At 43.0% G+C, this 27,982-nt stretch overlaps 1 protein-coding gene across 4 annotated transcripts in view; it reads right to left on the bottom strand.

Moving 5' to 3' along the window:
* SNAPC3 (small nuclear RNA activating complex polypeptide 3) overlaps positions 1–27,416 on the bottom strand; it is a 28,957-nt gene extending 1,541 nt beyond the window's left edge. The window contains exons 1-10 of one of the 4 annotated variants that reach the window (XR_014319384.1): positions 27,152–27,416; positions 18,585–18,662; positions 17,451–17,535; positions 16,592–16,696; positions 16,087–16,236; positions 10,849–10,931; positions 9,431–9,595; positions 8,274–8,381; positions 6,169–6,522; positions 1,697–5,417 (exon numbers count right to left, since the gene is read on the bottom strand). Coding sequence is in view for 3 of the 4 variants with exons in the window: in XM_082783781.1 (XP_082639907.1) it covers positions 6,375–6,522; positions 8,274–8,381; positions 9,431–9,595; positions 10,849–10,931; positions 16,087–16,236; positions 16,592–16,696; positions 17,451–17,535; positions 18,585–18,662; positions 27,152–27,408 (1,179 nt within the window). In the remaining variant the exon portion in view is untranslated. Of the gene's footprint in view, positions 1–1,692; positions 5,418–5,589; positions 6,523–8,273; positions 8,382–9,430; positions 9,596–10,848; positions 10,932–16,086; positions 16,237–16,591; positions 16,697–17,450; positions 17,536–18,584; positions 18,663–27,151 lie in introns of those variants that run through there. The other 3 variants (XM_082783782.1, XM_082783781.1, XM_082783783.1) reach the window with 3 other exon arrangements.
* Positions 27,417–27,982: the final 566 nt, after the last annotated feature.

The raw sequence follows: 27,982 nt of genomic DNA, 5'->3' as shown, positions 1-27,982 counted from the left end.
GATCTGTTGCAAGTTTTGTAGATGCAAGGATATTTTTACCCCAACATTCTTTATTACACCACTTTTGCCTTCTTACTGTCAATGGATAGAAGCATGCATCTGTAGTGACCTTAACAAAAAGATTATTTGTGCTTCAGTGTGTACTTACAGAATGGTACCGTTTCCCTTCAACCTTCCTGCCTTAAGTTGTGAGCAGCTGCTCTCTTCACAGCTGTCTTAACAGAGAGAGATGTGAAGAGTGCCTGGGGTAAGGCCTCCATCCTGAGATGCATGCTAGTAAATTACTTATTGTTGAAACAAATAAATAAACAGTAAAGATGTTCCTAATAAATGAGGTTCCGCACTCTTCCTCTACTTGCATACTCCAAGAATGGTGTCAGCCCTCAAGTGTTAACTGTAAGGCCTAGTGCTTTTTTTCTTTGGTATGTTTCATGGAGTTTGTCAATAGACCCAGACGCTGAAAGCCTTGGGGATGAGGGAGGAAAGCAGCAAAGATCTGTGGTATATAACTACATCTAACAGACAAAATCCCGCTGTTATCATCTATCACTAGTCATCCAAGCAGGTTTTAAAACATTATTCCACACTACAAACTGTAAAGCCTCCTGGATGCACGCTGATTAAAAGACTGACTGATACGCTGTTGTGTGCCTCGACCACTTCACATGTAATAAAACATGATTATTTTTTAAGCTTGAGAAAGTAAACTTTTAGAGCTGAATCATAGTATCACACTAGCTAATGCAGAGTATGTTGTTCAGGCCTTTATCCTGCTAATTACCTTGTACAAGAGTTTTAAATACAAACTTGCAGGACTTACACTTAATACTGCTGCAGCTACACTGCACTGCACTCAATTACAACAGTATTTTATAGTAAGAAGCTTGCTGTCTTGGGAAATTAAAGTCTCAAGCTGCAGGCCTTTAGAAAGGTTAATGATTAAATATTGAAGCCTGTATTTACAGAGCAGAATCCACTTACGTGATTACTGCAAGTTAAACCTCAGCATGGAAAGAAGTCTTAGGTTGCAACAATTGTGTGATTTTGAGCACAGGAATCTCCTTCCCGAAGGAAAGGTATAAACATGCAAGGAGTCTCAGAACTAAATGCTGAAACTGCTTTCAAAGCTTCTCATGGGCAGAATGGGTATGCATTTGTCTAACAAAATGGAAGGTTTTGGTATAACAAAACCGAATACCTTTCAGATCTTGATGTTGCAGGTTTGATTTAAGGTACAGTCTTCAACAGCCATGGCAGGTCCCAGCATGAAGTTGCTTTTAGTAGACGGTCACAATGTTTAGCTGCTGTAGATCTTAACTTTCAATGATCTTTAGTACTTAGTGACAGACTGGGGAAAAGGGGGCAAACTGACAAGGCCCTAGAGGTAGGTCAAAAGACAACAGCGTTGTACTTCAGCTTCCAAGCACAGGTAGCTGCTGCAGGTCAGAATTTGTGTATTTCTACAAGCCATCACAGGATGTATTTATTGCCTTGGAAAACTAAAATAACTTAGATTGTCACCCTCAAAAGTCTTTATAGAAATACATTAACCCAAAATAAACAGGAATTCCCACACAGGCACTTCCTGATTTTGATCATTCCTTTGTATCATAACCATTTCACCAAAAAAAAAAAAAAAAAAAAGGCCCTGTATTTCACAACTATGCCAAATCCACCTTGTTTTCACACATGTTAGGAAATAATGTCGATGAGCTAACGCACATCTGTGCTTCACAACTGCTGAAGATACGAAGGGTCTACCATGCCACCACTTCCAGAGGGTAACCGAGACGGAGCGCTACCAGCTGTGTGCTGCTGCAAGTAACACGTCCACTGCTACCTACTCAGCTGCTTGAGTTTATTGCCCACCTACAAACCAGACGTAACATGAATTTACAGAATCTCATTGATTCTAGAATGATTATCTCACTTCCCAGGGTGTTTAAGTATTCTGAGTAGCTTTCTGTGAGTTGTGCCCCTTTACAAGTATTTCTGAGAGGTGACGACTAGGCTGTCCAACTCCTTAAGTCTCCTGAGTAATAAGGCTCATCCCTTTTGCAGGAGAGACACAACCAATGCACGTAACTGAGAGCAGAGCTGGTTCTGACAGCAGCACCTCTCCATCCACAGAGCAGCACCTACACGGCTTTTGAAGACCTCCAGGGATGCTGGCTCAGCTACTTTGCTGGGCAGCCTCTTCCAATGCTGCACAACCCTTTTAGTGAAGAAACCTTTCCTAATACCCAGCCTAAACCTCACCTGACACAGCGTCCTAGAGTCTTGTTCCAGAGTCAAGTTTACTGTAACTTAAAGCACTGCACAGTCACGTTGAGTTGCTTGTTCTTCCAGGTGCACAGGGGGCCGCTGTGCTGATGTTACAAGCGCTCTGCTAGCACTGGACAGTGACGCTGTCTACACACGCTACATTTTGCTTCTGTATTTCACACCCACAGTAAAATCAGAGGGACTTCTTCCCTCCTCACCATGAGGACAGCATCCTGCGTCGTCACCTCGCTAGCAAAGCAAAAACTTTAGGAGAGAACCTCCAAGACCTTTTGGAAGTTTCAACTGAGTTGTAAAGGTTCACACTGCCAATCACTAAGTCTTTAAAAAGATCAAAGCAAAAAGGCAAACAGAAATTCAGATTAATGCCCTTTATTTAGGAATGCTTTCTAGCTTAGTATTTAGTGTGGTGACTCCATGCTTTTAAGTCTGAAATGAACTGTAAAGTTAAAGAAGAAAGTTTTCTGTATTTTTCCCTTAAGATAAAAATTTGTCTATGCAAACAGATTGAAAAAAGAAAGTTTTAAAAAGGTGGATAAAAAGCAAGATCATACTAATCTTTAATGCTATTAATACACAGTCATGCCTGGACTCAACTGCTGTTTTTAATTCTCTAGCCTTTTTGCTTCCCCTGGTAAGTGCAGGCATAAGTCTTCACATGTTAGCAGGCAGGACTATTAAAATTTCATTTGAATTTAATTCTGAACATATCCAAATTCCATCCATACCTTTGCACCTAATTTAACACAATAAGGAATTTGTAAGAAACAAACTGATTGTCTTGCTTTAAAAAAAAAAAAAAAACATAAAAAACAAACACATAGACAGAATTATTACAAATAATTATTTTCTCATTTTTCATTGTGAAATAATAAACGTACTTTGAAGTTGTGATCACTTACGTTCTAAGAACATTTAACAATTAGCCAAAACACAACTATCCAGCTGGTGTCACAGCAATTTAATTATGAATAAGCAGCTGGGTCTGATGTTGGATTTCACTCAGAGGAATCACTCACAAACATTAAATTAAGGTCACAACCAGCTGTCCTGTGACACCACCTGGGAATTAAAAGCATCTTTAAAAACTATGATTAAGGTAACCTTTTTGTTTTGTCATTTAAGATAAAACTGAATATCAAATAGGACCAGAACACACCACACTGTAACTTCTACTATGAGTTCTCCATTTTGTAGTTCAGCATAGATGCACTCACTTCTTGCACCCAGACTGTGGCCAGATTCTCATTCCTTATTAGAAGTATGGGACTGGCCCTAACAAAATTTCTTAACCTGCCAAGAGAACTGCTGTTGTAACCAATTTGACTGTAACTTTTTACTGGAAAGAAGGTAAATAGGTTAGGTGGAAAACAATTATACTGAGGCAGAATTAGTTTAATGAAAGAATAAATTCATATAATCCTCTTCCTGTTGCTTCTTTTAAAAGAATAAATAAAATAAAAATACACACTGTGGTGCCAGAAGAGTCCAGAAGCTGCCAGGTAAGAGCCACCTCCAGCTGGCTACAAAAGGGACCTGCTGCTGGACAGAGCCGAGCCAGGGAGCAATCTGTGCCTCTCTGGTAACATACTTAGAAAAGGGGGGAAAAAAAATACAACAGCATCCCGTGGAGAGGCCCCTGGTGGAGCAGGCTGTCCCCCTGCAGCCCATGGGTCCCACATGGAGCAGATCTCCACGCTGCAGCCTGTGGAGGAGCCCCCGGTGGAGCAGGTGGATTTGGCTGGAGGAGGCTGCGGCCCATGGAGAGCCCCCGCAGGAGCAGGCCCCGGGCCGGAGCTGCAGCTCGTGGAGAGGAGCCCACGCAGGAGCAGGGGTCTGGGGGGAGCTGCCGCCCACCCATGGGGGACCCGTGCTGGAGCAGTTTGCTCCTGGGGGATGGATGGACCCCGTGGTACGGAGCCGTGTGGGAGCAGTGCTTGGAGAGCTGCTGCCTGTGGGCAGCCCCCGCAGGCTCAGTTCGGGAAGGACGGCATCCCGTGGGGAGCAGGGGCAGAGTGACCATGAAGCAGCAGAGGAGACGAAGCGACAGGGACTGACCGCAGCCCCCATTCTCCTGCTCCCCTCGACCCCTTGGGGGGAGGAGGTGGAAGAGGGTGGATGTGGGGAAGGCGTTTTTAGTTTGGTTTTAGCTTCTCACTGCTCTAGTCTGTTATTAATAGGCAACATATTACACTAATCTCCCTTATGCTGAGTCTGTTTTGCCCATGATGATAGTTGGTGAGCAATCGTCCTGTCCTTATCTCAACCCACAAGCTTTCTTTTTTTCATCATATTTTCTCCCTCTGACCTTCTGAGGATGGGGAGTGAGAGCAGTGTGGTGTAGCTTAGCTGCCCATCAGTGTGATACCACCACACTACTGCTAAAGAAAAGCAAAACCGAAAAACAAGTTAAGACTACACAAGCACAAAAATTTACAGATTGCCTCCTTAAAATTCACCATAAGAAGACATCAAAGAACGAAACAATAGGCAGGTGATAGAATTTCTAAAGCTACACGATCTCAGCTCCAATACTGAAGAGGACTGGGAAGCTGGCGTGTTATCAGGAGGCGGCTGACAGAGGACAGGGTTAGGGAAAAGATGAAGATGAGGGAAAAAAAAAAAACACAGAAGTTGCAGCCAGGAGTGTATTACAGGGGATTTCAAACCAGCTGTTACAGCACGGCAAAGCAGTTGTGCCCTAACAGGTTGACTTGGGGTGGTGTTGAGGGCAGGGCAGTTCTTCTTCCGCAGATTCCTGCAGGATAAGAACTATCAAACCATAACACTTCCCTAACACCTGACAGCAGGGCTAGGTTCACTACTCCATTTTAAAAATGAACAGGCCAACAGTGGGCTGACTTAGAAGACAAACAAAGGGTCACCTCCTTTTTTTGGTCCTAAAAAACCACTGGTTTACATTCACACAAACTAGTGCGCCACTGGAAAGCAGCCAGGTATCTGCGTGATGGAGTTTCAAGGCATCCACGATAATCAAGCAAGCACGTGCATAATTCAGGCCATAGGATCCGAACAGCAGTTCAGTTCATCCAATACATTACTGTATGCAGGTTATCAGAAGAGGCAGTCTTTTACACCAACCAGAAGGAGATTTTCCTAGGAGCTGGCTGAAACTTTCAAAAGAAAAGCAGTTACTTTACTAGCTTTCCTAAAAGCATGACTAGCTTTCCTAAACAGCCAGATCTCCACTGAAATCCCCTGAATTCCACATTAAAAATTTAAAAAGCAAGACACTAAATAGGTATATTCTGCCTCGGCAAGCAGAGTTTCAACTTCACACAAGACTAGTAAGTACAAATTGCTCACATTTTAATAGAAACAACGAAAATATAAAAAATTGCATAACAGACACTGATTTTGAACATTTACAACTACATACACTGTAAACATAGTTAATCGAGTTATTTGAAAGGCAGACTACAGTTCATTAGTTGGCAAAATGTGGTGTCCTCTTCAAAAAACAAGCTCTCAGCATCAACATGCAAGGACAGCAGGAGCTTACGGATACAAGCACTCTCTTTTTGATGGAAAGACCTAGAAGATAACCAGCACTATGAGCGACAGCTCTCCCAGGGAGCATCCTTATCCCAGCAAATTCAACGCACCAATTTCCAACCTTGTTCAGAGATGACAACTGCCAGTTTTCCAGGTAAGATGCCCAAAGACCATTTTGTCATCCTTGAGGTTAACAGTGTTGGATGCAAAAGATTTCCCAAACAAAAACAAACAAAAACCCTAGCAGCTTTTACACGGGCATTCTCAGGGTATTATCTCTTCAAAACATCCAGATTTTGAGAGTCTAATCTCCAAACTACTGTACTGTAGTAAAAGCATATTAAAAATGTACTGTATTAAAATACACACCTGAGCATATTTTTCCATGCTTACTTATTCTCTGTGAATGTAAAGGTATACCAAAAAAGATTTCAAGTGCAAAGAGCTCCTTCATCCTCAGAAGAGTTAAAAGTTTAACCAAAAATCCTATAGTACGCTCAACGCTCAAGTTGTTTGGTGGTTTTAGCAGCTAGAGCAACAGATTGATCGATGTAGTCCACTGAATCACGCAAGCTTTAGTTGAAAATCCCAGGATCGACATAAGGATATGCAAGAAACTCCCCCAGTTTACTGCCTTCTGCATCATAGTGGAGCATTCGAAAACAAACATCACAGAAGAAACAAGGATCCTCTGGTGCCAGACTGTCATTGTTGGTTACCCACCTGCAAGTTGCAAAACACAAGTGTTTTCCATGCAAGCCAAACACACGACAAACATCTCAATGTTTCACTCAGAGGTGGGGATGGCATCAACAAACATCAGTACGGTTACACTGAACAGGAACTATGTATATTGTGTTTTTACCATCCCATGCCTACAGCCATTTCCTAACCCCTCTGACTATTCTGTGTCAATCCCAGCTGACATCTGCCACTGCTGCCACTGCATGTCCTGTGGAACCCTCAGACCCGTGGAGCTCACACAGTGCACAACAACAACAAAAAATGAGTGAGGAATCTTCTGTCCAGCCTCTGGCCATTTAGGTCATAAAAGATAAATCTGTTTTACCTTACAGCGAGAAACCTCGACACAGAGCATGCACACGACTGACCTCGAACTACTCTTGGGATAACCAAATCCATTTACAAGTCTGCAAGAAAGGCCTGGGTGATGCAGACAGGGCAAGGAAGGACTGCTGCACACCCCAGCGAACACAAAAAGTAACATGAACACAGCTGCCAGCACAAGGAGGGGCTGTCATGTCACCGAGCAATTAATTTATGGTAGCCCTGACAGCTCAAGGCCTCTGGTGATTAAAGATGCTATCTGCACAGATTACAACATACAGGACAGACAGCCAAAGCAGCTCTGGCATCCATGGTTTAGCATCTCCCCACTTAAGCTTAGTGCTTAATCCTCGTTTTAATTTAATGCATTTACATCACCTCTGGTAATGCCCTCCCTATCCCATCTTTCCCCCAAACTGACCCTTTGGCTCCACCCCCCGTTCTGGCCAAATGCCTCACAGATTATAGCCACTTGTGAAGGCGTTCTGGGGGCTCTGCTAGGAACCCTAGAAGAGGCTCCTGTCATGATGGAAAATTGGCTCTTTGCCTAATTCCAGGCAAAATCTAAGGCCAAACTAGCAAGGTAACAGCTCTCGTGTCAAACGGGGGCAGAGTTTAAGCTTGTTGGGGGGAGGGGGGGCAGGGGAGGGTGCAGGGAACACAAGGGAGGCAGTAAGGGTTTTTGTAAAGAAACCATTCAGGTCTATAAAACCAAGGAGCCTAGTTTAGTGCTCAGAACTCCTTGAGAGAACTTTCTACCATGACTACTGAAAGGCTTTCTCATGTCTAAGAAAACAGCACTAAACCCTGCAGTAGCAAGTTCACGTTCTGCTCTTTTATCTGAAGAAAATCTGTGCATCACAAGAAGTTCCTTCAAGTGCACCAGCACAGTACAGAGCTTTCAGGCAGAGGTCTGAAGTTTATCCATGGGGGAGCTACATGCCCTCTTCTTCTGAAAATCTCCAGATTTGTATACACTGAAGTCAGACTTAAATGCTGGATTTAACAAAAGCTCTGTAAGAGAATTTATATCTCGCATCTTTTGTCGTAAGGTAAAAATGCATCGTACTCCCCCAACACTGAGATTTTCAAAAGTAAGTAAACGATCAAGAGCCCAGCTGTATGTATGCAAAAGAACCTGAGCCAAAGAATTAACCTCTGCACCATTACAATTCTTTGATCATCCTGAATCATCTCCTCCCAATGACTACACCTACAGGAAGCCTTTTCAAGGGACACCTGCCTGAAATATAGAATCTCAGAGCACTTACGGATTTTTGGATGGAGATTATTCACATCGTGTACCAAAAACATACAGAGCTCTGATTATTTTTGGAAAGTTAGTAAAAACATCTATGAAGATTTGTTTAAGAAGACACCTTAAAAAGATAAATTATGTAGCATACCTGGCTGTATACATTTTGCATACAAAGCATTTTCTGGTACATAACCAGTGTTTCTTGATTAACAAGGGATAGAAGTTCCTGTCCAGGCAATCATCATGATGAATAAGCCTTGAAGGAAATAAATAAATACACAAAATACAATAAAAACTCAGACACATTGGAGCTGATCTGTACATAAGCATGGATGCAGGACTTCAATTCCAGTACAAACTATGACTTTACTTCTGCTTAGCATTTCTCCAAGTCTTCATCTGTATTCAGATGAGACTGCTCGTTGCACCATCTGTGGCTTTTATCATCAGAAGTAAATTTAGTTTGTGTTACTAACTCAGAAATTCTCAGACCATTTACTCTAGTCATTCAAGCAAATAATTCAAAGTTACAGTTTAAAGCTTACACCTCCTGTGTAGACTAACAGGCACAAGCATAACTAGGAGAATATTCAGAGGTTCACAACCCTGAGATCATCATCGTGTGACATCCAGACCCTTCTTTGGGTTGTATTCCTCTGAGAGATATCGTTTGTTAACGATACTTAGATATATCAGGCTTCTAGGAGGAAAAAATGATCTACAGACACTCAGAGGAGTGCTCTCTCTACCCTTTATATGTTGAGCAGAGCATACATAACAGTTCTATTCCTGATGTGGTTGCCACTTCACAGCCACTGTCACCTTCTCCCTCCTGTGCTTTGCCCATCCATGTCACCCCACTATTTCCATTCCTCCATCCCCTTTTCAGTTTCTGCTGCCTGGCACTAAGTCTAAACTACCAAGTCTAGTTGACTGTAGCCAGAACTGCTATCCGCAGTGTGCTGCCCAGTGCTCCAGAATTATTTTGTAAATTTGGCACGTACTGGCTTTGCATAGAAAAGGCTCTTCACTGTGGGTGCCATTCCTCCCATATTGCAAGTCATGTCATGCTAGTAAGAAACCAGATTTTTTATGCAGAACAAACTATTACAAAAAGATGCAAGGGAGACCACTTTCCTCCTTTCTAAGGTGGTATATGGAATAAATCTTAAATAAATCCTGCAGAAAGACACATGAGTGATCTTCAAGTTAGTCTAACAGATATTCAGCACTTAAATGTCTGAAGTTTGTCCACTGAAGGCTTGCTTTTAATTGCCTGGAAACTCCCAAACAGCAGAAACTTACCTTATATCCGTGATGATAACGACGTGCTCACAGTTCCCTTGGTGGCAGAAAAGGTATGGAAAGCCAATTTTGAGGGACAAATCATTAAATGTGTAGTCCTCCATTTTAACTGACTGAAGATTTCCATAGCCTCTGTCATGGGCTTCTGACCACTCAATGACTGTTCTGAAAATAGAAAGGTCATCAGCATGGCAAGGCTATAAGCTGCAAACATGCAGAAAGGAAGAATACTCCTTTTCCTTACTTTTTGGGGAACATGCAATGCTCTTCAGTGGGATACAGTTTAACAGGTTGAAAAGAAAAGAGTTCACAACAGGTTGTAATGAGGTAACTTCACAGCAGTAACACAGCTCTGCAGAACTGCGCACTGTTCTTGTAGAAGACCTGCATTTTAATCCCTATCAGGTAGCTTGATGAGGAGGAGGTCGAGTCGATGTGCACACTACTGGTGGCACCCCATCCAGGTCAGGTCCTTTGCAGTCTGACACTTCTAAAGCATTCCAATTACTCAGGTCATCATTGTTCCTTTGGCCTATGACTTTGTTTTAAAGCTGTTGGTTTCATTTTTTATTTTTATTTTTTTCCCCAAGAAGAAACAAGGCTGACAACTGCACAGCTGTTTAGGATTGGAAGGGCACTAGTCACTGTTACAATTATTTTCAGTGTACTCCTACATACATGCCATTTCACTATAAACTATATATTCACTATGAACTGTGTATGTCATCACAGCCTTTTCCATAAAAATCATTGTTGCTCATGGACAGAAAGAGAAGCAGCAGCAAAATAATTAATTTATTTGAAATCACATACCAAGTTTGGCACAACAGGAACACAGTTCGAACGCAAAGCTCTTCCATGCCATTCTAACAACTTAATCTCCTAAGTCTCACTAATGTGTCATTAAGTCCCCACTTCCTCAAAATAACGGCATATAGCTTAAATGGTATGTATAGTTCCAAATAAGAGATACCCGAGACTTTGGGAATGCTGTCTTGCATTTCTTTTCCTAACAGTCTCTTTTCTGGTTTAACCATAAAATGGTTAAACCAGAAAATGGTTAAATTCAGCACAATTTCAAGATGGAGCAGAACAACTGATTCCCACACAGCTGAGCTTGCTGTCCTTCTAACCCATCTTCCACCTCACAGACAAGTCTTTTGGGTGGTCATCACAACTAAGGAGGGCACTGAAAAAGAATGTTTTCCCTTTCACAGCATTCCAACACATCAAAACAGAATTTGTGAGAAACAACTGCATTCTTTCTTTTTATAAGTGATATGAGTAGAAATGAAAAGTCCATTCTAGATTTACACACTAACCATTCCAGTCTTAAAAACACCACAAATCATAATAAAAATTTAGTAAATTTCCCGTCCTTTAAGGTTTTTGATAGCCTACGTTTATGAATACTGTACCTGCTCAGATCTCTGCACTCTGGATATCTTTTATCATTATAAAAGATGCCTTCGAAATAAAAGAAAGCAGATTTGTAGAGATCCTGAGAAAGAAAGAGAAGTCTACATTAGTGTTACAAGATATTTAACACCTTCAACATTACAAGAACACGTCAAAAAAAACAAGCACTTCAGGTATCCAAATTACTTTTAGAGATTTCATTCTACAGATTACTGAGATAAACCTTGCTCCGGTTTTAGATGTTGACAAGGCGGCTCATGCAGTTGTTCTGCTGATATTATTCTCAAGGCAATATAAGTTATTTTAATTCTCTTATTCCTATCCCCATCATTGCAGTTATGGATTTCTATAAAACACAAAACATCACAAGGAGCACTTGGGATGACAGAGAATAATTGCAATCCTGTCGCCTGCATGTGCACACACACACAGAGACAAGATAGCTACACAGGAGCAGTCCCTAGTCTCATCTACATAAACAAGACAGACATGCAATTTTGGAAGGTCCAATCCCCTTACCTCTGGGGGATCAGAAGAAAATCTAGCTTCCTTCAAAATGCTCCCTTAATTACAAAGTTTGTCACATGCAGACAGGCATGCCTGGTACCAACCTTCTCTATCAAATACTATTAACAAGTTGTGGCATTCATATCAGCAGTGCAAGCATTGTCACTTTCCAAATCATCCCAAGAAACTGAGCTAACCTATGAGCTGTCCACACATACATAACAAATTCTGCAGAAGAACTATATAACTATTTAAGGTAAAGTCATATCCAGCCATAAAAATAGCTCCTGCAGCATGCATGTTCTTGAGAAGGAACAAAATATGGAGAAAATATCCTACTCGAATAACACAGTTAAGTATTGTTATGTTTACCTATCCAGACTGCTTGCACAGCAGTATTCAGAGAACTGTCCTTTCCCAAAACTAAAGTTAGATCCATACTTTATTTCTACAAAATAGTAACTGTGTGTAGTTTTGTAACTAATAAAGCTATTACAATAGGAGAAAGAAATGGAATAGAATATCATTATATATACACACAGACAAAAGTAAGATGGGGAAGAACATACATACTTTTTATTTCAATACTTACATCATTGATACCTAAGAAAAAAGTAATTGCTTAATTAAAGCACACATCTGCTTTCTGTAATTCCTTTTTCCGTAATTTCTTTTTGTTGGTTTCAAAACAGCCTTTATACAAACAAGCAGTCTGAGCAGAGAGATGACCACAAAATCTGTGCTTTTTTATCCATCACATTTAAATTGTGTTCTTCCAAGTTCTTTTGGAACAAGTCTATCCTGGACCTAGGGCTGCAGAAGAAGGCCAGCTTTGCACTGCATTTATTGTTAGAGATGAGGGGAGGTTGAAGGGCACAGACTGAAGGGCACAGGCTGCTCCAAGCTTCAGAAGGCAGCCGTTTTCCATCTCCCTTGACAAAAGGTCAAGATTCTGGGGAATCTGAGTCAGGTCTTTCCTGATTAACGCTAGCAAGAGATATGACTCACACATTCCTTCTGCTCAGACTTTGCATTATCCTTCAGCATGCAAGGAGGAATGTCTCATCACATTTCTCCAGGGGATACTCATAATAATAATACTCACGCAAAAGATCAAGATCCTTGTTCTGTGGAATAAAGCACCTCCATATTGACTAGTTTTCTTAAACACCCCCCTTATGTTGCTTTGACTCAAATGCTTGTTTACAAAAAAAATTAAAATGGCACAGATGCAAAGAGTAAAATCACAAAACCCAAGATGAAATAAATTCTGCCTACTTACACCACCAAAATCCAGAAAGTCTCCTGCCCTCTGCATCAGCTGAACAGCTACAGATGTTTCCCTAACCAATGAGAGCAGGAACTTGATCTTTCTGCTCAGCTTATGTACCCCAACTTCATTTCAAGAGAAGACAAAGCTGGCATCAACAGCTACCTTGCATACAACAGCCTCTTTTTGGTAGCTTCTCATAGTGCCACTATGATTTAAATTAGCTTCTAGGATCCTACTAACTGTCAAGAATTTGGAAAAGCTAACACACTTCTAGTAAGTATAGCTACTACTTTCTTTCTAGACCAAAATAAGATAATTCTACCCCAATGACAGCTGATTACCTGCCTGCTGAAGGAACACACACATTTTGTTGTAATCATGCAACTTTACTGACATGCACTCAGCCTATACTCCGCTGTTTGTTGCAATTCCTAGTCATGCTTCAGGAAAACAAACAGATGGAAGCAAAGCACACCTCTCATAAACAACTCCTGCTGGGAGGCCAGGCATGGTAGCATTCATTTACTTTGTAAAAGTTATTTGTGTTAGGACACCACATCTCAACCCTGTCTTCTAGGAATCCTTTGCTAGTCTCAGATGACTCCTCTGCATGCACAGGAAGGGAGTTTACCCTCTAGTCTCGGAACCAATCAGCCACTGCTTTAGTAGCTAGGTAGAAAGATTATTCTACTTAATTTATATAACTGAAAAGATGGAGGACATCTTTCAGTTGTCTTAAACGGGAATGTGCAAAAATTTTCAGTTTTATATATACAACAGTACAATACAAGCAGTATTATAAATAATATACTATCAATGTAATATAAATTATGCAATATATAATAGACGATAATATACGAACTGACAAGAAACCAGAGCATACTGTTTCCAGAATGCAGAGTACACTGTGGTTTCTCTTCAGATTGCACAGAATGCAGAATGTGCAGGTTCCAGCGTAGAGAGTTCACTATGGTTTCTCTTCAGATTACGCATTATCACACATCATATAAATTATATTACTTTGATAATAAGCTATACTATTAATTTATAACATTGGCCAAACAGATGGGCCCAGAGGGTGGGATCTGTGGCACAAAATCTAGTTGGAAGCCAGTAACTAGCAGTGTACCCCAGGGGTCTACATTGGGTCCAGTCCTTTTTAACACCTTCACTAATGATCCAGAGAATAGGGTGAAATACACCCTCTGCAGGTCTGCAGATGACACAAAACTTGAAGGGCTGGCTGATAAGTCATAGGGTCATGCTGCCACGCAGAAGAACCTCAACAGCTTAGAGAAAAGGACTGTCAGGAACCTGATGAAGTTCCGCAAGGAGAAGTGCAAAGATAGATACAGCTACTGGATAGAGTCCAGTGAAGGGCCGTGAGGATAAAGGGACTGAAGCATCTTTCATATGAGGAAATACTGAGAGAACTGGAACTGCTCAGCCTGTAGAAGGCTCAGAGGAAATCTCATCACCATGGGTACACAGAGGATGGAACCAGGCTATTTTCAGTGGTGCCCGGTGACAGGGTAAGAGGTAACAAGCACCGACTGAAACACAGGAGGTTCTGTCTGTACATCAAGAAACATTTTACAGTGACAGAGCACTGGCACACACTGCCCAGAGGCTGTGGGCCACTTTCCATCACCTACAAGCAGTCATGGTCATTCACAGAGGTCCCAGATGACTGGAGATGTGCTAATGTGACTCCCATCTATAGAGAAGGAGGACCTGGGGAACTACAGGCCTGTCAGCCTCACCTTGGTGCCAGCAAAGGTGATGGAACAGGGCATCTTGAATGCAATCATGCAGTGTATACAGGACACCCAGGGGATCAGGCCCAGTCAGCATGGGTTCATGAAAGCTAAGTCCTGCCTGACCAACCTCATCTCCTTCTATAACCAGGTGACCTGCCTGGTGGATGAGGGAAAGGCCACTGATGTAGTCTACCTAGACTTCAGCAAGGCCTTTCTCATGGTCTCCCACAGTATTCTGCTGGAGAAGCTGGCAGCCCATGGCTTGGACAGAGACACTCTTCACTGGGCTAAAAATTGGCTGGAGGGCTGGGCCCAGAGAGTGGTGGTGAATGGGGTGGAATCCAGCTGGTGACCGGTCACCAGTGGCGTTCCCCAGAGGTCAGTGTTGGGGCCCATCCTCTTTAAAATCTGTATTGATAACTTGGATGAGGGAATTGAGCGCTCCCTCAGTAAGTTTGTAGATGACACCAAGCTGGGGGGGAAGTGTTGATCTGCTGGAGGGTAGGAAGGCTCTGCAAAGGGACCTGGACAGGTTGGGTTGATGGGCAGAGGCCAATGGGATGAGGTTCAATATGGATAAGTGCCAGGTCCTGCACTTTGGCCACAACAACCCCATGCAGCACTACAGGCTTGGGCCAGAGTGGCTGGAAAGCTGTGCAGAGGAAAAGGACATGGGGGTGCTGGTCAATGCTCACCTGAACATGAAATGGCAGTGTGCCCAGGTGGCCAAGAAGACCAATGGCATCCTGGCTTGTATCAGCAATAGTGCAGCCATCAGGACCAGGGAGGTGATCGTTCCCCTGTACTCTGCTCTGGTGAGGCTGCACCTTGAGTGCTGTGTTCAGCTTTGGGCCCCTCACTACAAGAAGGACATTGAGGGCCTGGAGCATGTCCATACAAGAGCTACAAAGCTGGTGAAGGGCCTCGAACACACGTCCTGTGAGGAGCGGCTGAGGGAACTGGGGGTGTTTAGTCTGGAAATGAGGAAGCTCGGGGAAGACTTTATTGCTCTCTACAACTACCTGAAAGGAAGGTGTGGGGAGCTGGGGATCGGCCTCTTCTAGCAGATAACTAGAGGGTATGGCCTTGAGTTGCATGAGGGGAGATTCAGGTTGGAAATGAGGAGACATTCCTTCTCAGAAAGAGCAGTCAGGCATTGGAATGGGTTGCCCAGGGAGGTGGTGGAGTCACCATCCCTGGAGGTGTTCAAGGAAAGGCTGGACCCAGTGCTGGACCCAGGGCGTGGTTTAGTGGGTGACATTGGTGGTAGGGTGATGGTTGGACCAGACGATCTTGGAGGTCTTTTCCAACCTTAATGATTCTATGAGTTGTGTTCAAAGATGTAAAGTCCATCTTTAGTTTTCCATTACCTCTGGTGTTTCAGAATATTGCTCAGTGTAAAAAACAGTCCACATGGACATCTCTCCACAAGAAGTCACTGTTAGGGTTACTACTTTCCAGCAATAGCACTAATGACATTTCTCTTGACATGCCATCAAAAATGTACGTAGGAGGTCAGCTTGGCAGTGCCACCAGGAAGTATTTACTTGTGGCGCAAACCCCACTCAGAACCAATCTAGCTAAATATAGTACTGAAGGGACAAAAAAAAAAAAAAAAAAAAACACACAGCAATGAACAAGCCCCTCCCTACTATGTTTTCCAAGTTCTTACAAGTGCTCCAAGCAGAAGGTTTTACCTTGCTGATGTGCTCTGGTGCTTGATCTGGCTGACTGCTGAACTCTCCACCTATCTGGAGGTCACTGACGCAGGAAATGGAGTCTCTCAGTTCAGTAAGCTTCTGGCTGCCCAGTACAAGGACTGTCTGATAGGGTTTGTGATCTTTATGCTACAAAGAAAACAGCATAAAAGGTTCAAGTGAAAACTACTTCAGGATAAGAACTGCTCTTGACTTGACAGCTTGAGGTATTTAATAGCAGCACACAGCACAACACCTTCCTGATTAAGATTTAAACTTGCCTCAGCCTCTTTTACAGATGGAAATTACCAGTTTTATGTAGAAATATCTTTGTGTATACCAGTACCAAAGGGAAAAACACATTCTGTAAAAGCCTTGAGAAGTTACCACAGCTGAAGAATTTATCATGCTTCCTCAGTGGTGTCACTGATTTTAAATGCTTGGGAAAGCAGTACATTACCCAAGCAGAGGTATTAGAATATAGTTTAAAGGGTTTAGTACCAACCTTCTGAAATATGACAGGATAGAAAATGTTCAGAGTTAAAATCAGTTCTCCCTCTTCTACTAGATCTACTGGATTGTCTGGCCTCTTTCCAATCGCATGTGACTCCTGGAATAAAAAAAAAGATACAAATAGATATTATATTGGCAAATTCTTATATACCATGATCCCTGGATAAAAGTCTGAGAAACTCTTCTAACCGTAACTTGTTTTCGACTGTCTTTCTGCAGCCTTCTGAATTAACAGCCTTGTTCCTTCAACACGGGAAAGTGAAAAACTGTGGTTTCAAACATTTCCCTTTATTCCTCGGCTCTGGAGAAACTGAGGTACTTTTGCCAATTAGAGACAGCCAGCTACGGCGGCAAACCAGAATGGCTGAGAAACACGGGTTATGAAGCTCAGAACTAGGGACTTCGCCTCTACTGTTTTCCTCTTTCAGCTCTACAGAAACCAGTTGACAACTATTTATACATTAAAGCTTAGATATCAACACAGGACTCCGCAAGCAACAATGCCATGCATTTTGTCTAGCTCTACAGTAAGCTCATACAATGCTCAGTACACTTGACACCCTACACAATGCTTTAGTGGCAGCCAAGTAAAAGCACTCATACAGCGGTAAAGGGCTGGAGTTCCTCCTTACCATGTTTGGTATCAACAGAACGAGAGAAGAGTTCCTGTGTTATCTCTCCATAAAATGTCTTTAATCTCAGTCATGATCTGCAGATTCAGATCTGCAAACATTTACAGTGTACACAGGTTCAGAGTAATGGGGAAAAAAAAAAAAAAAAAGCAACCAGTAGTCGGATTTTGGCTGTGCTAGGCAGCACTGAACTCCTGTGAGATGACAGGGAAATCTTACCATCTCATAGGCAAGAGTTTCTTGCCTGCAAGCCCGATCCACAATGATTCTTTCTTCTCTCCTCTCTAGTACCTTCTTTCTAATTCTGATGGACATAAACACAGGACAAAAACGTCATTAAACAACTTCTGTACACAATCTGTAGACATATTTCAAATAACACAGGGCACTACAGTGCAGCTTTCAAAGAGCAAGATTTCTGGCCATCTTAGTACAAACAACATTTGCAATAATCCTGTTTGACAATTCCTATTCATCATCCCAGGTTGTGGATTTCAGCTTTTTCTCCCCCCTCAATACTCAAATTACAGTTTGTTTGTGGGCAGTTTTTTAACACGAGAGAAAACAAAATGTTGACCCTGCAGACACCCTACAGACCCTTGCTACCTTTGAGGAAGCTGTTTTTTCTAGTCCTCATGCTTTAGAAAAATTCAATTCATACTCCAACAAAGAAGAAAAAAGGAAAAAAAAAAAAAAAAAAAACACTAATATTCTCAACCCCTGGAAATACTTTCCTAAAAAGAACTTCTAAAGAAAAACAAAGAGCGCAACACCTAGAATATTGACTACAATACACAAATTCAACCACTGTGTGAATAACAAACCCATTTTAACTTCCAGGACAAGTCTATTCACCCCCTTCTGAAGGTTCCTGAAGGTCTTCAGGAAGATTTTAAAGAACTATATGGCCATAATGTCAGTAGTAACACTTCGGATGTTACAATAGGACTGTGGGTTGCTAGAGATAAGAACTAAAGATGTATTTTTTTATTTTTTACAGTAACCTTCTTCACATGCTCTCAGGAAGTTTCCTGTGTGCTCAAAATGCACTAATTCAGAAGCACCTAGGTTCAGGAATCCTCAATTCTTCCAGGAAGAAAGATGGTGTATTCTGTGTCATATCTTCAATAAAAAAATAAAAAAAAAAATCCAAAGTAACATTCAAGCAGAAGACTCATACCAACTAGCTTGTCCTAACATGGTGTTTCTGCCCTTAGAGTATTTCTAGACACTGCTTCAGAAAGTACGCCATGGCCTAGAAAATGAACGTGCAGCTAACCTCGCTGTTGTGTTTGTTTGGTCTTCTTCCCTTCCCCCAAATGAGGATACAGACAGTATATGGTAGCAACATACCGAAGAGTTAGTAAACTGCTATCTTCAGGAATAACTTCTGGGTCCTTGTCTTTATCGGGAGACATTAACATATCAACACTAGGACAACAAAGAAAACAGTTATTGCACATTTTTTCATACTTAACAAAAATCTGTAAGTTGTTCTTAAAAGGAACAAAGACAGTAAAATGCAAATAAACAAGGCACAGCTTGCATAGCCTAAATCAACTCTACTGCTCTTATGCCCTGGTAAGACAGAGAACCAGAAGTAAAAGAGTCCTTGAATTTATTCCTGGCTTTCACAGACATTGGGCAAGTTTTCTCTGTTTCACGTTCTTCCTAACATAGCACAGCTGTCTACAGAGGTGTAACAAGCCCCATGTGTGTCCAACACTTTTTATAAACTAAGAACGTCACTTGACTTTTTAAAATCCCACCCACCTGCTCCAATTTTCTGATGATATATGGCAAAACAGATTCAACCAAAAAGAACCATCAGCCTCAACCCATATGGCAAAGCTAACAACTCACCTAAACACATATAGGCAAGCCACCACATTCACACAAGCACTGACTGCTGTATTAAGGCATTAATTTACACCATACTTCTTCCAGTGGGAATTAAACAACATTTCTGCTGAAAGTGGTAGGTCCACCCTTCCTTGCATCCTTCTTTCCATCCTCAGACCCTTTTAACACTCACTCTTTTTGTGCCCATACAGTTTCCAAAGTACAGCTAACTAGAATTTTTTGCTGTAGTGCAAATCACTGCAGGATGTAGGATGGAAGAGCAGAACTGGTTTGGCTGCAGTACTGATTTAAACAGATTATACAAATGTCATGCTTTCATACCATAAACAAGGATGAAATTTCTCACTAAACCACAGAATGGCCGAGGTTGGAAGGGACCTCTGGAGATCATCTAGTCCAACTACTCTGCCAAGCAGGATCACCCAGAGCACGTTGCACAGGATGGCATCCAGGCAGGTTTTGAGTATCTCCAGAGAAGGAGACTCCACAACCTCTCTGGACAACCTGTGCCATTGCTCTATCACCCTCAGAGTAAAGAAGTGCCTTCTCATCAATACATTAAAAAAAAAAAAAAAAAAAAATCCTTCAGAACACCACATCTGCATCCTGTCACAGTTTTATAATATAAAGTTATTCCACATCACGCCACAAACAGACCCAACTATCCATGTGTAGGCTTCAGATTAGACACTATTATACCAGCATCACTTACCTTTTTTATTTAAAAACAGACAGAAAAATGCTGATTCAAAAAACAGTTTTTTTTATTATTATTATTTTATTATTAATCAAGGCAAATTTTATCCAACATGAAAATAGTCTAAAAAAAAAAAAACAAAACAAATTTAAAATAGAGAAGTATCACCCACTTTGAATCAGACTTGATCTGTCTCCCCACTGCTTGCAGACTATATAAAGTCAGGGCTTATATCGCTGCTTATGTCATTGTTCAGGTTGAATCCCAACAAAGCTATGCAAACCTCTCCATATAGAGAAGGAGAGCACTGGTGGAATCCAGGAGGAAAAAAAAAAAAAAGATTGTACTATCTATTCTCAATGTAATGCATGATTTGGTTATATTCTTTTTCATTATCATCTTCTAATGTCCTCCATGTCAACAATACTAAGCTCGGGAAGTCTATAATTGCAGTAATGGATAAGTCATTAGAGCAGGACTGCACAGGAGTATACAGCAATTGAGAAACAGAAGTCTGGAACCAGCTGCTATCAGCTGACAGTAAGTAAACGTCAGAGATAAGGTTTCGGTTCAGGGTAGGTGGCCTACTTCTGATGACCCAATAAATTTATTCTGCACTGACGATTACTTGTATTTACTACTGTTTAGATACTTTCACACCATCCAGATGTACTCCAAAAGAAAAATAAGAATTTTTCTGTGTATTTCAAGTTACTGAGAAGATTCATTCAGATGTATTATTTTTAAAAAGAAACAAATAAAAACAATGCAGCAATTACTTGCAACCCCTTAGAAAAAGAATCAACCTTATCCTTAAGATTTCCGCCAGAGGAACTACAGGCAGAGACAATTATGTCAGCCTTGTATTGAATGCAGACTGCTGCTAAAGAATAGTCATTTTAAGCAACATAAAGAGTACTTCGGAGAATATACATCAAGCATCAGCTTTAGATAGGGTTGTTCTCCATTCAGCACAGGTCACTGTTATGAACAGCCCATCCATTGAAGTAAATATAGCCCCTGGCAGGTAAAGCAATTCACAAATAACCCTTCCGTGGCCAATAAACACAATCTAAATCCCACCAGCTTGCCTAGGCTGTTTGCTGAAGTCTTCCTGCACTTGCATCAGTGACCCTATTTACCTAAAAGCCCTGAATTTCTTGAGGTCCTGCCATTTTGTAAACATGCCTAGGCCCTTTGCTCTTTAAGCAACATGTAGGTTGTTTGCAAGATTTGAAACCTAATGTTGTAAAATTCTACCTACATCAAAGGCAACAAAATCCCATTTTGAGAGAGGGAGTTAGGAGAATCTTATCAAGTAGAGGTAGAGCGCTGACAGTATTAAACTAGTGGATGCTACTTAGTGTCTTTGGTAACTGTTGTCCATTGTGCAAATTAATTAGAGCAAGAAGCCTTGGGCCCCTTACCAAGATTAGTCTCTTGATGGGAGCGTGAGCCTGTCTTAAGAAACTTGCAGAAACTGGTTCTGTGGATGGACAAGAGCCAAGGAGCTCTTGTCAGGATGAGGATTTTGTGGTTTTGAGTCTGCGCAAACACAAGAGGTCAACTAGTGGTGACAAGGAAGAGTCACCAACCTTCATGCCCACAAACCCCGGCGACCACCACCAGGAGACACTGCACAAGTGCAGATGTGAGGAGGTTATGAAAATGACTTCTTGAGCTAATTTTAATATGAAGCAGGGACAGGTTATGTGTATGAACAGGCACATTGTATATGCATGTATATTGCATATTGCATATGCATGTATACTTCATGCATATGCAACTCTTTACATAACCATGGCAAGTTGCCATGTCACGTGCGCATGATTTTGGTGGGACTACTCCCTGTGCTGCATAAGCATTCCTACTTTACAGTCTTACTGATTGTGGAGTCTGTTTTCCGCAAGTCAGTTTCCCTTCTACACAAGCATACCGTGTCAAACTCACCAGTACTTAACATATGCTTTCCTTCCCACCCATAGCATTAGACAGCAATCTCTGGCTGTGGCATCTGCAGAATGCCCACTAATCATCCACGCCAGGAAACAACTCACATTCCCTAGGAAGCAGCTTCAAGAAGACACAGTGAAAAACACCTGTCATGCAAGCTGTTTCCTCATTTTCCGTGTAAGGCTGGAATGGTGGCTAGCACGAAGAGAAAATGACACTGGATTCCTAGGAGGCTGCATGGACCTTTGTGAGCCTTGATACTGCCATTTCAAACTCCTCAAAGTCAGAAACCTTTGATTTCTAAAGGAACGTTACATGCAGAATACCTTTTTCAGGCTTTTGAATCAGCCTCACTGTATCACAGGCATTTAAGTCCTGAGAGACCTTGCTACATGGCCTTTTCTGTAGGCCACACTGGAGTAACTCCACTGCAGCGGAACCACACCACAAATGCTTGGTCCACAGTTTTAGGAAAATCTGCCTTGGTAAGGTGTATGGCTATTCCCTAGGGGAATTAAGCCCAGGTAGTGGGTGTCACGTGCCTAACTTACCAAACTGCACAGCAGAAAGCTTGCACCAGGCGCACCTCACTCCCGAGGCAAGCTGCTTCAAGACAAAGAGCAGTCATACACTCAACAGTGCACTCAGCTATGGCTGGGGGGAAATAATTACAGCAGATGCCCAAATTGCTTAACAGGCATTGAGATGAACTGTAGGATAGTGACAGGGAACAACAGGCAAAGGTCGCACTTAAATAAAGCATGCAAAGTACTACACAAAATTCACGTCCCCTTGGAAGAAGGCTAAAAATAAGAAGCCTAAGGCCAGGCCTGTGGTAATTTGGACATGGAAACAGAACATCAGCAAAGCCCTTAATCACCACGGCCTCACTTTTCTCAGAATATTCTGGCAACACAAAAAACTTTCTCTGTTTTAGAAATTAAAAACTTTGAGGATTCTTTAGTATTTTGCCTGATGCTTTTCTGCTAAAACAGATACCGTGTTTATACTACTCTCTGTATGACACATATTTTGAGGGCTGTACTTTCATCGCCTTTGAGACACTAACGCTATGAGATGCTAAATACTAATACGATAAGACACTAATGCTAGCTTAATGCAGCTTTATAACACATCCCTAGAGATATTTACAACTACCTCCTTCTAATAAAACAAGAAGGTGAATCAGGGCTGAAGAGAAATAAGGTACCTGTAAGCCTCACCTCTCTTGACCTACCTAAAATCCACACTGATCTGAGCCTAAGCCTACCCAACAAACCACTCTGAAGGCAGAACAGAGTAACATAGCCGAGCACCTCCAGCATTAAAACACTTCAGTCTCTCAAACATCACTACTGACACCCAGCGTAAATCTCTGTGCTGACTGACGGAACAAGGGGCAAAACCTGACTCTCCCAACATCTTGGTTATTTAAGAGCTGACAGGATCTTCTAGCTGGGGACTGCATTTTATACCTGCACACAATCCATACAACCGTGGTTTGCACACAAATTGAGCAGCATGCAAACTGTTCTTACTGAGTCAAATTCAAGTAAAGTGAAAGTGCAGTTATTCTCCTGCAAATGGAAAAATACACAGGTGCAAAAAAAGGAGAGATTCAACCACAATACACTGGGATGCACAGCAAGTTAAACAGCATTTAAATATTATTCCATTTCTTCTCACCAGAAAAGTCTAAATCATAAGGAATACTTAAAGATACACTGTATCATAAATATTGTGAAAAAGACTCCACTGTGGGTTTTGAAGCTTTATCCTGAGTCTAGGAAAGATTCCCTTACTCCTGCTGTACCAGTTTTCTTTTAAACACAGGTACAGCAGGAGTATCCACATCTTGCCATTTCTCTTCTAACCAAAGCAAAACAGCTTAACTTGCCAGAACTTCAGTCACAAGTAGCTCACTCAAGAAAATGTGTTTATATCCAACACGCCTTCATGTCAGTGCCTAGGAAACTATATTTAGACCAACAACAAGTGTGACCAGCAGACTGCACAGAACAGGTCTTGGTGCAGTCCACAGCTGTCAACTCTTCTCAAGGGACAAGTACAAACAGCTCAGAGCAGGCAAGTGAAAGTGATCAGAGGTGGTGACTTGAGGTTGGCCAATGTTAAGGAGAGATTCAAGAGGCTAGGACTATTTAATTTAAAAGCAAAAGCACGTGGAGATTAGGGATTGGGATTCCAGCCTGCATGAGGGAAAAGGTCACACCAGGATGTGCAGGTTTATCTTCATTCTCCTGCAAAGCCAACAGGCAGCTGCCAGATGATCTGTTCTTTCTCCCTCATAGACCCTCTCTCCCTTTTTGCCTCCCTTTTCCAAAATTTCTTGCTCGCAGCATCACTTTCCACGTTTTACTCAGCAGCAAATGGTCAGCACTGCTCTGTAACCCCAGCAAATGCAGACAGCAGATGAAATGTAGCAGTCATAGATGGAAGGAGACAGAAGAGAAGAGCATGGAATAAAGGAAGGGAAATATAAAGCACAGAAAATCTGCTTGAAATTTAAGCAAAAGTAGCAGTATCAAGGATCAAGAAACAGGGTCACTGCAGAGAGTAAGCCACAGCACAGGAACAGGAACTATACCTACAGAGGGAGAACTTAAAAGAGTCATTTGCACAAGTGCTGCCACACCAGAACACATGACCTGTTTTTAATACTAGCCTCTAGCATTAGCCTCTATAATGCTAGCATCAGCCTCTATTTTTCCTAAGCCTAGTAATGCTAAAAAAATCCCAATCACCAGGACTATGACAGCTGAAGCAAAGCACTGGGTTAGTTAAGTTAGCACTAGAAAATGTGAGAACGCTTAGCAAGTTTCTCCTCCATAGACAAGGCAAAATATAACTCACTGTCCTGATTTCTTCCTGCACTACAACTGTCCCTAAAGGGCCTGATTTCCGATTGGCTTCCCAAACTTTCACCATCACACACAACATACACACAGGTATGTTTGGGCTCCAACTTTGAACTCAGTGCTCCTGGGCTCCAATTCTGCATGTTTCTTGCCTTTTACTGAAGCAGTGTGGTACGTTCCTACACCTCCTCCTCCCTCTCAAGCACCATCACCATTTAAACAAACAGTAATTACCAGTTAATGAACATCTCAAAAAACGTTGGTGATGTTGGCTTTGCTGTCATGTTATCACCACAATTTGAAGTAAAAGCGTGGAAACATTTAGCAAGACACTCACCACACAACTTGTCCGATTTCATATGCACCTTGCACTTAGTGTACCCATATAGATAGCAACTCCAGCTACATTACCAACTTTTGCCTTCTTGTTCACATCTGAGACTGTCCTGGTTTGGCTGGGATAGCTGATTTTATTTCCAGCAGCTCCTTTGGTGCTGTGTTTTGGATTTATGATGAAAACAGTGCTGACATCACACTGGCATTTTACTTGTTGCAGAGCAGTGCTTGCATAGCAGCAAGGTCTTTGCTTCATACACTGCCCTGACAGTCAGAAGGCTGGGGGTGCACCAGGAGCTGGGAGGGGACACAGCCAGGAAAGTTGGCCCAGAGGAACAGGGGAATGTCTTGTACTATGCAACGTTGTGCTCAGAAGTAAGAGGGGAAGATGACTGGGGGAGGCACCATACTCAGCAACTAGCTAGATATCAGTCAGCTGGTGGTAAGCAACTGCCTTTCTGTCACTCTTTTAATTTGTGTCATCCCCCCTCTTATTATTATTCTTTTTCTTTTTTCTTTCTTTCTTTCTTTCTTTCTCATTACACCGCTTTTATCTTTCTAAGTGCTCCCCCTCCATCCAGCTGGGGGGAGTGAGTGACCAGCTACCTGGGGTTCAGCTGCTTGCTGGGGTTAAAGCACTACAGAGACTAAGTTCATTCTACTCCATGCATGAAAGAGAGCCACCTCCACCTTGCTTTTACAAAAAAAAGTACATGCTTCTCCCTCCTTTGAGGAAACAACCATCAAGGGACTTGCACAAAGCCATACATATAGCAACAGAGCTCTGGTGCATCTTTGTAACTGATGAGCTGCAGGCAAACCACCAGCTGTGACGCTTTCTGAAGCAATTGCTGTGTGAAATCCAGCCTTTCCTAGAGGTCGGGTAAGAGCAGGTGATTCTCACTACTTATCTGATCTGGAAGTCTGATGCCTCTCAGCCTTAACATGATAGATCCTGCTGATCTAGCACCTGGATCACAGAATTTCTAGGTTGGAAGAGACCTCAAGATCATCGAGTCCAGCCTCTGAACTAACACTAACAGTCCCCACTAAACCATTTCCCTAAGCTCTACATCTAAACGTCTTTTAAAGACTTCCAGGGATGGTGACTCCACCACTTCCCTGGGCAGCCTGTTCCAATGCCTCACAACCCTTTCAGTGAAGAAGTTCTTCCTAACATCTAACCTAAACCTCCCCTGGTGCAACTTTAGTCCATTCCCCCTCGTCCTGTCACCAGGCATGTGGGAGAACAGACCAACCCCAACCCCCACCTCTCTACAGCCTCCTTTAAGGCATCTGTAGAGAGCAATAAGATTGCCCCTGAGCCTCCTCTTCTCCAGGCTGAACAAGCCCAGCTCCCTCAGCCGCTCCTCGTAGGACTTGTTCTCCAGGCCCCTCACCAGCTTCATCGCCCTTCTCTGCACCCGCTCAAGCACCTCGATGTCCTTCTTGTAGCGAGGGGCCCAAAACTGAACACAGTACTCGAGGTGCGGCCTCACCAGAGCCGAGTACAGGGGGACGATCACCTCCCTAGCCCTGCTGGTCACACTGTTCCTGATACAAGCCAGGATGACGTTGGCCTTCTTGGCCACCTGAGCACACTGCTGGCTCATATTCAGCTGATGGTTCTCCCCTTCCCGTGCTAGCACAAGTTTGCAATTCACCGGTCTGCAAATAGGAGCAGAGCTACATGGGAACCAGTGCACAACAACATGAGAACCTTTTTTCTTTCCCAGACCCAGTGCCGGCTGGGCAGCTCAGCACAACAGCACTGTCCCCTGCACCAAGCGTCAGGAGCCGAGCCTTGCACAGCCAGCCTCGACAGAGAAAGCAGGCAGAGGCTGAGGATGCACAGGGTCAAAAGTTACCCCCGTAGGGTGCCAGGGCCCGTCTAGGCGGTGTAAAGACTGATGTCTGGTTGCTTTCTTCACCTGAATTCCCCCTCTGCCACCAGGGCGTCCTACGAGCACATACACACACACCCGCACACGGTCAGCGCTGCGCAGGGACGCCGTTACCTGCAGAGCGCCGCGTCTTTACCCGGTTCATCACCACAAGCCCACACCGTAAGGAAAAGCACAGCACTGCTCTATGCAGAAACGTTTTCCTTCTCCACTGTTTATTCCAGAGGAAAATAGAGGGGGGGGGGGAGGAGGAACCCACCCACCCCCGCAGCCCCCCGCTCCCGCGGCCACCTGCAGACTGCCCGCAGCTCGGCCGCCGTCTCCAAGCCGCAGCCCAGCTCCTCCGCCACGGCCATGTCCTCCTCCTCCTCATCTTCCTCCTCCTCCTCCTCCGCCGCCAGAGAGAGGTCGGGGGGCCCTAGCTGCTGCCGCCAGGCGCGGCCCAGGGCGCCGACACTGAAGGCACGGCTGTGCAGCTCCCCCACCTCGTACTCGGGGGCGGCCGCCGCCGACATGTCCGGCACCGGCACCGGCACGGGCACGGACATGGCCGCCACCCCGCGACGCCCCCTGGGGCCTGTAGTCCGCCATCTGGAAACGCGTCACGTCCTCAGGGACACGCCCGCCCCTTCCGCTCCTGGAGGAACGCGGGGGGCTGCGTGGCAAACATTAATAATAAAAAATAAAGTCCTTAAAAGCGTGAGGCGCTGGGGTGTGATGGGGGCGTGCAGTCTTTCGTCGCGCCTGGCTGAAAATTTCTGCTACGGAACCAGCTGGGTTGGGAAGGACAGCGGCCCCAACCATCCTCCTGCTGAAACGCAAGCGTGGTGCTTGCCGAGCCTTTTTTACAGCATTAGGGTGTGCAGAAATATGATGAGTGAGGTTCTAGGGATATGTCTGTATATATATACATTGTGTATGTATATGTGTGTATGTATGTATGTGTATGTATATATATATATACAGAACCTCACATATATATACATATATATATGTATATATATGTATATATATGTGTATATATATATATATGTATGTGTATATATATATATGTATGTGTACATATATATATATATATATATATATATAGGCTCCACCTGTCCCCCCAGCCACGCAGGATTA

The sequence above is a fragment of the Aythya marila genome (genome assembly GCF_965140915.1).
Source record: "Aythya marila genome assembly, chromosome: Z".
Classification (NCBI taxonomy): Eukaryota; Metazoa; Chordata; class Aves; order Anseriformes; family Anatidae; genus Aythya; species Aythya marila.
Note: the sequence above shows the minus strand (reverse complement) of the source record. Positions and strands in the feature narration are given on the sequence as shown.